We start from the raw sequence: 10,591 nt of genomic DNA, 5'->3' as shown, positions 1-10,591 counted from the left end.
ATCTTCTCATTTTCCATCTCTGTAGCTCTTTTAAACTCTCTCTCGCTCTCTCTGTTCTCTCTCATCTAATCTCCATTTTTCTTCCTCTCTGATTGTACGAGCCCTCTCACCGTTGTCGCCATGAATGGGGCCGATATTAAAATGTGATTTGATGAGCTTGGTGTTCTTGCTCTATCTTTTTGCCCTCCACTTTCATGTGCTTTCTCTCTCTCTTTTTCTCTTGCTTTTCCCACACTCACGGTATTGTTGCAGAAGGATGTGGAGTTTCTAACTCTCTCCTCTCTATTTTTTTCTTTATCGTATCCCTTGGGCCCATATTCGGTTTGCTTTTCAAATCATATTCTATAGAGTTTGGGCAGAGGAGAAGAAGAAAGAGTTTAAAAGGGATGAAAAGGTAGAGATTATTGGAGAGGGATAGCTCAAAGCTCTCTGTCGGCTTGTTGTTCTGCTCTCTGTCACAGTACTTCCTCATGACAAGAGGAAAGTCAAGTCCTTCAGTAAGAAATGAAATCCCCTCAATCCACAGGATAGATCATGAAGAGCAGGACTGGAGGATATTCACAGCAGTGAAGGAACTACAGGCAAGCTCAATGCATGGTTTTTCTAAAACGCATATTAAAATAAAATGACAAAAGTCTAAAATTTCTCCAGACACTTAGTCTCACAATAACACTTATTATAAATCTAGCCCAGATTTTCACTCTCTGCATTTTATTTGGGCCCTTTCAACAAGTCTTTTAACGATTGTTAATCAATAGCTTAATATATAATACTATATATCAAAAAAGCAATATATTTTATTTAATATACAAGAACAATTTTCATACAATTTTCAACACTGATAATAATAAGAAATGTTTCTTTAGCAGAAAATCATCAAAATACAATGATTTCTGAAGAATCAGACTGGAGTAATGATGCTGAAAATCACAGGAATAAATTACACTTTAAAATAGATTTAAATACAAAACATGTCACTTGTTTTAAATAGTAATATTTCACAATAAATATTATTGTTTTTACTGTATTTTTGATCAAATAAATGCAGATTGTGAGAAAAAACATATTATATTTATACATATTATATTTATACAAATTATAAATATAATTTATTTATCCAATAAATAACAAATAAGCCTGCAGTGCTGTTTAAAAGATTATACGCAGACACAAGCAGCCTATAATAAATCACCCCAAGTCCCATCCAACAATATTTTAAGCCCAATATTCTCTGATTCTCTACACACTCTGAAAGATATCTAATCACAGAAGTTAAAGGCTGTATTTTATTAAAGCATCAGGGCACGTTTTTATGCAGTAATGAAAATGCCCACTCAAATAGCTAATTGTCAGTGAGTTCACTTACTTCCCTCCACGGCGGTGTCATCCAGCAGAGCAGGAAGTGGATCCGGAGCGCTCATTTTTACTCTGTTGCCGTCTCTCTCCCTGTCCCTCTCTCTCTCTTTCTCTCTGTCTCTGTCTCGGTTGTGATGCGCATTGTCGAGTTGTCGTCTCTGCTGTTTGTTCTTCTGAGCCTCTAATGCCTTCAGCTTACGAGCATGTTTATGGCCTTTATAATGAGCCTCAGCCTGATTCTAAAGACAGAGAGAGAGAGGGAGAGAGTGAGAGAGAGAGAGAGTAAAAGGACTGCAAAACCTCTCACATTTACAGAAACATGCAGTACACCACTACATTTGAATTTCCTTACGACACTAACATTTAATTAGATATGAAACAAATTATTATAAAATGTCATTAAATTTTGAGCTGAGCATACATGAGAACTTAAAAACATCATAGGATGCACATCAAAAAGTTGGCTGAGAGAAGTCCAAAGTGTGCAGAACTGTTATTAAGGCTAAAAGCAAAACCATGAATGTTTTAATGGAATGTTGCAGTATTTATTATAAATGATTTATCTGTGTATAATTTTTTTTTAAATTCATGTGCTCTCAGAATGTTTAATCAAAATAACTTCCCCTAACTTCTCATGCAAAGACATCTCTTCTGGCGAAAAGCTGGACACTCATATGAGATCACAGCAATAGCAACAGTCCATTCAATTCCTGATGGACAAAATCAAGTGCTGCCCCACATTTTTTCTTATTCAAGAAGCCAATCCACTTGGATATACACTGATGAGCTAAAACATTATTCTATGCTTTCAGTTTCCTTTAATCCCTCCCTATTCTAGTTTATGATACTCTAAGCAATGTCTGAAACTTTGTATTTTGAGCACTACTTGTGTTTGTTTGACTCTTCATGATGAATCACTTGCTGTATTCCTCATTTGTAAGTTGCTTTGGATAAAATGGTCTGCAAAATTAATAAATGTTAAATGAATAATAAAAAATTACAGGTGGGTCCAACTGGCAGCACATGCATATGCACAAAACACATAAACCTGTTTATAGATAATTGGATGTCCACACACACACACACACACACACACACACACACACACACACACACACACACACACACACACACAGTGAGAACAGACAGTGTGCATGAGGGTGATAAGAGTAAATGCCCAGCAGAGGGCCTGAATTACAATTGCAGGTGACAAATGGAATACACTTTATAATTACACTGTTGATAAAAGTAGTGTATGAGTGTGAGATATAGTGAGGCATTATGTATTTAAAGACACACACACACACACACACACACACACACACACACACACACCACTACAAGCTAAAAAGTGAGTATTTCTAGTGATTGACTTCAGCAATCATCTAGAGCTGTAATCCAGATTTCTGCTGAAATGTACTGAAATAATTCAGCATGTAATTAAAGTGAACATGAGCAGTTGACATGCTGAGCTGTGATTCCCTTATTGCATTCTGAATCATTTTACAAATTGATTTGATTTTTGAAAATGACACCAACACTGTTTAAAAAGCATAGAAATAACATTTAAAATTGCGAATGGAATGGCAGTTGGTTCAAGTTTTTAAAATTGGAAATCAAAGCTGACACCCAGTTCATCAAGCAAATCTCGGGCTAATATCAGTGCAGAAATGAGTCTGTGGGCCCAGAGGGAGTAATCAACCCGCTCAAATCCTCTTAAGTACTTAGCAGATGACCCTCATCTGGGGACGGGGGGGGACAACACTGTCTGCTTTGAACAGATGAGGAGGGGGGATGTTTATACACACCCCTATATACAGTATAGTTTGGTGCCAGGAAGATTTTTCAAAACGAATACATTTATTCAGCAAGGATACTGCTAAGGTAAATGCTACCCAAGTATTTGAAGGTTGAGCAGCGAGCTCATTGGCTACTGATACAGCAAGAACCAATCAGCTGTGCCCTATAGATAACAATGTGATTATGAACAAGTGAGTAAAAAGACCTATTAGCCTGCACCATATAGAGTTTCATGCCAGAACTTTGTATTTATTATGTTACAAAAGATTTATATTTCAAATAAATGCTGTTCTTTTGAACTTTGTTTATTGATCAAAGAATTCTGAAAAAAAGTCTCACGATATCCACAAAAATATTAAGGCGCACAACTGTTTTCAATATTGATAATAAGAAATGTTTCTTGAGCAGCAAATCAGCATATTAAAATGATCGGTTAAGTATAATAAATCAAATCTGTAGAGAATGCCAGGAGAGGAGAGAGAAAGGGGAGACAAGAAGAAACAGACAGACAGGCTAACAGAGAAACTAAAGCAGAGAAAGACAGAGAGGTACAGAGTTGTATGGTGAAGCACAAGCAGTGGGAAACTAATGAGCAATTGATAGAGTTTCAGACGTCTAACTGAGCAAACGCTGTTGGGTTTCTCTCTCAGAATATATCTGGGCTAAAAATGCCCCAAATAGCAGTGCAAACTGAACAGCAGAACAGAACCACAAATGACGTCCCTAATCTATAGTTTTTCCACAGCTCATCAGGAACATACGAATACACAATTTTTAGATGCACAGGTTCGGTTTCATGACTAAAATACTTATGTGAACCACATGTTACAATTAAAAAAAGTGTTTTGAGTCTTACTCATGCGAGACACTGGTGATTAGCCAACATTACCATTAATAATTTTATACTCTTCTATATCATTCAATATTCTGTATAATAAAAATAATACTTTTAGTTTCAGATTTAGCAAATTTACGGGAACATTTTTTGCCGGGACATTACGGGGACAAACTTCAGAAAAAACATTTTTTTCTGCTATTCAATATATATATATTATTGCTGATTGATTATTGCTGCTGCAGAGAAAGTATGAACTTGCTACTGCTAATAGATACACAGACACGCTGCTATGAGCATGAAAGAGATGCTGCTGCTGCATAAATAGACACACAAAGATCCCCCAACAAAGCAGGAATGTGTGTGTGTGCTTGTTTTTCGATCCCAGTGGGGACCTGAATGTACACTGACTCATGGGCACTCGTGTCACCGTGGGGACCTAAATTGAGGTCCCCATGAGGAAACAAGCTTATAAATCATACAGAATGAGGTTTTTTTTTAAATACAAAAATGCAGAAAGTTTTGTGTGATGGGTAGGTTTAGGGGTAGGGTTCGTGTAAGGGGAGAGAAAATACAGTTTGTACAGTATAAAAACCATTACATCTATGGCGAGTCCTCACAAAGATAGCGAACCAGACGTGTGTGTGTGTGTGTGTATGTCACAAACTACTTTATTATGGGCACTCAAGCTGGCGGATGTGACAGTGTGTGTCCTGGAAGCTATTTGGTCAATATAACATTCCAACCATACTACCTTACACAATTGTAAAATTGCTGTGGAAAAACAGTTTCTTTCAGCTTTATTACAGTTTTTGCTGAACGCTAAATATTAAATTGTAATGTTACACATTAGCTATATAAATATATAAATAAATAAAACACGGACACTCTTGCATGAGCAACACTGACATAACAGTTCCCCCAAAAATGAAAATATGGTCATCACAATTCTTGCAAACCAGCCTGAAACTGATCAAGTGTCGCTCAAAGGCTGAACAGACACTATAAGTGAGTGGGACATAATTGTTTGTGACAACACAAGCAGCATGAATCTGGCAATGGAGATAAGAATGCTTTCATTTCTCATGCACATCATCTCATCTGCGCGGATCTTCTCTCCTCTCACACATGGCTGTCCAACGCAGCACTAGACTTGCCAGAAACAAAAAGGCAGTTAAAGCTGCACTTCACTGTTGAGTCATTTACAAAAAGCCATACCCTAAACCCATATGATTTTTTGTTGGCTGTGGAACACACAAAAAGATGAGGGGCTGTTTTCTACGGTGGCCCAGTAGTGCACAACACAATGCAGGGCTCTCAAGTTTTGAAGACAGGTAAGAGTGACACCCAGCCGACGGGGGGGTGGGGGTGGGGGTGGCGGGGAACGAAGGACGGACGCACACCCAGCCGACGGGACGGGGGTGGGGGTGGGGTTGGATACATTTTTGTCATTGGTTGTTGCGTTAAATCTTACCCAGATACAATAGTGCTATTTTCTGATTGGCTATTGTGTAGCTCGACGAACAACACCAGAGGAAACGCGCTTGATTCATGCCGGTTCCACAGTGAGAGCGGCGCGGCCAGAGTTTTGGGCGCTGCGGCATATTAAATATATTACAAAAAGTTTTTCAGCGTGAGAAATACAATGTGTGGCGGGAGAGACCGAAAAGACCGAAAGACCGAAATGAGTGACTGTCATGCTCAATGCGTGACACTTGAGAGCCCTGACAATGAAATTTAAAAAGCAAACATAAGTTCACAACACAACGAAAATAAGCCACAACACAACGAAATGAATCTATGGCGCTGTGGTAGCGCGTCAAAGCATTCTAGAGTATAAATGTGCAGCTATAATGCACGTAGGTGATTTTGAATTAATAAATGTCGATATACAATGGTTAGCTACATACTGTTAAAACTAATCGTGGTGTTGATATATTTTTTTGGCTGCTGACTCTATAGAACAGTGGCATGGAAAACTAACTTTATCGCCCTCCGAGAGCCCTCTAGTGGTCGGGAGCATTTCTGTTGTGTTGCGGCTTTATTTCGTTGCGTTGTACATTTTCCGTTGTGTTGTGGCTTAATTTCATTTTGTTGTGCACTACTGGGCCACCGTAGTTTTCTCATCAAAAAAAGGTACAAACAATAATCATGAAAGTAGTTCTTATGACACACATTATATGTCAAGTCTTCTTAACAATAGCTTTGTTTGAGAAACATGCTGAAATTTTAGTCATTGTGCAATATTAATCTGAACCTCTGAAATTTAAAAAAGGTTCTCGTGTGCTGCAACCAAATGTGAATGAGATTTGAGAGCTGTGGCAGAGGGGAAGATTTTCAGTGACTGACTGACTTTTTAGTCAGTTCTTCACACAAAGCTTTTATATTGGTGCGTTCAAGTCCTCCTGGGGAAGTTCGTACGTACGAGGTGGGAAGTCGTGTTTACGACGACAGTGCGTTCAAGTCACTTTCGTCGGAGGACGATGGCGGAGTACTTTCTCTTAATTAATTACACAAAAACACAGTAAGGTTCTTAAACTCTTGTTCTAGAAAATGAAGAACAAAGAAATGTGCATCGGATGTACTTTGTTTTTTTTATGTTTTTAATTAATTTATGAAGCCACTGCCAACTTTATCGTTACATGTTGCACTGTTATATTATAATGCCATCATATTCTGTGCAGGCAATTCGCTTAACTGCGCTGTAAATAAGAAAACCTTGACGATATCACTGCATAATATTTAAGTATTGTGGTATTCCGCCATGTTTCTCAGTGACACGCCCACAACTCGGAAAGATCGGGGCTTAGAGAAAATCCCGAACTCCCCACTGGTATTTACGACATTGTGGTGGCGTTCAAGTGCGTTCAACTCGTAAATACGATCTATACGAGATGACTTGAACGATGACTCAAAATATAGTGAGTCATGAGTCATGATATGACACACCTTTATGGTGCTATTTGGTGCTTGACAGCTGTGATCACCATGACATTTTGTTCTATGAAAAAACATTTTGGAAAAATAACATAATACAACTTTGGAACAACATGACCGAAAATAATGACAGAATTTTCATTTTTGATGAAAATATGATTTCAATCAAATATTTGAATGAAAATTCCTGTCCTTGATTTTATGTAGTACCAATTTTATATAAGCAATAAGACTCAAGGTTGTGGTATACTGTATTCAATAGACAGTAACACCTTCTATTGCTTAATATGATTTGGTTACAGTTAGTCTGCAGTAATTATAATAATAAAACAATAGAAGTCAATGGAAGTACCATTTAACTGTGTGTGTGTGTGTGTGTGAGAGTGAGAGAGAGAGAGAGAGAGAGAGAGAGAGAGATGTTAAAGAGACTGTGATAGTTTCACATTATCAAAGACAAAACGAGAAGACCAAAGAGAGATAAAAAAAATGCCAGAAAGAAAGAAAGAAAGAGAGAAAGAACAAAAGAAAGGATAAATGCTGTAAGGGATGAAACGGCTTTTACCCATCCAGCGTGATGTTCATTGTCTGTCATCACAACTGCGGAGGGTAAAACACACACACACACTACACACTAACCGTGGAGTTGAAGCGCAGGTGGCAGATATTGCATGAGATGACCTGTTTTTTCTTCAGAGCCTGAGGAACACCAAACGTATGGTTTATCACGGCCTTCTGCACTGGGTCCATCTGAGGGAAGGGTGAGAAAATTATGTTAAAATGGACTGCGAAAAAAAATTATTTGTACAAATCAGTTACTTCCAATCAACAGACTCTTTCCGGTCATTCAAACACATTCCTTCCATCCCAGCGGCCCTCGGAGCAACCCTGAACCTGACGCCCGGGGCCGAGGGACTTTCCCCTAACACTCCTCGTCCTCGCCATGGGAATATACACCACATCACAGTGACTCTGCAGCTGGTCACACGTCTATTTGTTTTAGAGCCTCAAGAATGTTCTCGTTGTTCATCCGCAGTCATCCCTGACCGGCTGGGACGCTGCCAGGTCAATGTGTGTGTGTGTGTGTGTGTCAGTGAGTGTATGTGTCTGATGAAGCCTATTGTCAACTCTGAGTACTGGAGAGGGTCAGAAGATAAGCATGATACTACTGCAGGAATGAAGGAGATGAGATGAGAAAAGAGATGAGGGAAGAGTGGATGATGAGCAGAGCGGAAGACAAAATCAGCAGTAAAGAATTAAAATGAGATGAGATGAGCAGATGAAACAAGACAAAAGATGCAATAAGAGATGAGAAATAAGATGAGAAGAGCAAAGCGAAGTCACGTGACGTGCTCATGAAGCTAGTCGCACTTGAGTAGAGCTCCATACATGTGGCCCCTTTTTTGACGACAATAGTGATATGCTTGACAGAATGGCTAACACTGTAGCACCCTTTGAGGACATTCTTAAAACTAAGTTGACAGCGAGCGATGCGGAGTGAATTTGCCTCTCACATGTCAGCTGTCCAGTCGCTATGCTCGAAACTCGATCTTCTTACAGGTGAGAAGTGCGTTTGCACCAATTCGGAGGGAAATGAGGAAAAGCTGGCATCCAGAAATTCCTTCTTTATCCTGCAATGCTGAAGGTCATTCTCAGTCAAGGCGAACCAAAAATGCTGTTCTCCCCAGAGGAAGCAAGACACTTTGTCAGTTGCCATTTAGCCTCTAACCCCCAGTGAACTTCAGCTGGACATTTGCTGTCTTGGAAAATTGGTCTCGTGCCCCTACTTCTTTTCATGCTTGTATATCGGTGATTAAAATGAATGTTTTCCCACATATTCATTTCTTTTCATCTATGATTTCTCTTTCTCCACATGCTGGCTACTGGAACAAACTTGATGCATGTGTTTCTCGTTATATATGGTATTGCAGCATTGCAGATTACATATATGTCTGTCTTTCCCTAATTTTAGACTGTGTGCTCAAGTCTTTACCCTCCGCCCTTTTTCAGTCTGGTTTGATCTTGATGCTTCTGTGTCATGGAGAGCAATTGAGGAATCTATAGTTTATCCCTATGAACTGAAACATCTTGTTTTTTCGGGGGTTCCACTGAGGCAGTGTAAATCTCAGCTTGGTCCTATTATAACTCATCTCTTCTTCACTTGAAGGGAAGCCGAAAAGCATACACAACAAGTTACAATCTGGCATAGGCATTCGCCAATTTCCTATAATAATAATATTTTGTCAGGCAATCCCATTTCACTGTCCGCAATGGTCTAACAACAAAGTAAACACTTCTAGTTGTACAGATATCTATGATGATATGGGTCTAAAATCATTTCAGAACATTAAAGCAGAATATAGTTACATATTTTTTCATGTATTTGCGCATTAGGTTGGCCCTTTGGGCATATGTGGTGCCTTTGGATTCCCATTTACCTATTCACCCTTTGTGCAAACTAATCCTTCCCTCTGAGAACTCTCCCTCTTCTGTTTTGGTTATGTATCTGTATCTTCTTGAGCATTCATACAAACCCTTATCTATTAAAACTGTTTGGGCCAAGAATCTTAATGAGGATGTGCATGTTTTATTTTCAGATCAGGTATGGAGGATGTTTAAGCTGTCTTCAAAGAACCCCAATCATCAGATACACTGGAAATTACTACATAGGGTTTACTTGACTCCTATGAAACATTTCTATATGAATCTATCCTCCTCTCCTAAGTGTAATCTTTATTCCCAAGGATATCTAGGCACATACTTGCACTTCTTTTGGGATTGTCCCTCTCTCTCACCTTTTTGGACCCAGCTCTCACAGGACTTATCATACCTGTTGGACATTATGTTTGACCCCACGCCACTTTTTAAAAAATTATTTTTGGGAACTTACCTTATCCATTCCATTTACTGTTAGCCGCTCTCACAGCGGCAAAAAAAATGCTAGTCAACCGCTGGAATCCTGCTCACACAATGGACAGACGAACATGGACAGTGTCTTTGTTGGACATTATATCCATAGAACTCGCAACTTCTCGTATTCATGGATCCAAAGTTAAGAATGTGAATTTATGGCATGCTGCTTTTGATATTGTGTCAACCTTTTTAACATCTTTGTAAACTTTTTTTTGTTTTAATTATGTCTACATTCTGTGTTTTTATTTTATTTCTATATTCTAGAAGTCTACCAGGGGTGGGATGGTTTGGGGTAGGTTCTAGATTTGTATAGTGGCTTTTTGCTTTGTATTTTTGTATTTCTTGGCCTTTTTTTGCTTTGTATTTTTGTATTTCTTGGCCTATATATATATATATATAAATATATATATATATATATATATATAAGAAAACTCAATAAACAGTTGTTAAAAAAAAGAGAAGAGCAGAGCAAAGATGAGAAGAAACAAAAAAGAGAAGAGACAAGAAGACCCTAGAAGATAAGAGAGGATATGACGAGATAAAAAAGACAAGACAAGATGAGACGAGAAGTGGAGCAGTAATATTAAGGTAAGAGTAGCAAGAGACGAAAAAGGTGAGATGAGATAAGACGAGACGAGAAGCAAAGCAGCAAAAAGAGAAGAGAAGAGAGGAGAAGAGAAGTGAAGAAAAGAGGGAATAATTAGAAGATGAAACAAGACACAACACATCATGAGATGAAAAGTAAAGAGACAA

General features: G+C 38.5%; 1 protein-coding gene across 2 annotated transcripts in view; it reads right to left on the bottom strand.

Annotated features, from left to right (window-relative positions):
* Positions 1-1,210: 1,210 nt before the first annotated feature.
* znf385c (zinc finger protein 385C) overlaps positions 1,211-10,591 on the bottom strand; it is a 93,598-nt gene continuing 84,217 nt past the window's right edge. For both annotated transcript variants that reach the window (XM_056235881.1, XM_056235882.1), the window contains exons 4-5: positions 7,565-7,675; positions 1,211-1,595 (exon numbers count right to left, since the gene is read on the bottom strand). In XM_056235881.1, coding sequence (XP_056091856.1) covers positions 1,359-1,595; positions 7,565-7,675 — 348 coding nt within the window. In that variant the 3' untranslated portion in view covers positions 1,211-1,358. The remainder of the gene's footprint in view (positions 1,596-7,564; positions 7,676-10,591) is intronic.

This window comes from Rhinichthys klamathensis, unplaced genomic scaffold (assembly GCF_029890125.1).
Source record: "Rhinichthys klamathensis goyatoka isolate OS25496 unplaced genomic scaffold, OSU_Roscu_1.1 h1tg000432l_1, whole genome shotgun sequence".
Lineage (NCBI taxonomy): Eukaryota > Metazoa > Chordata > Actinopteri > Cypriniformes > Leuciscidae > Rhinichthys > Rhinichthys klamathensis.
This window is presented reverse-complemented; position numbering and strand designations above follow the sequence as displayed.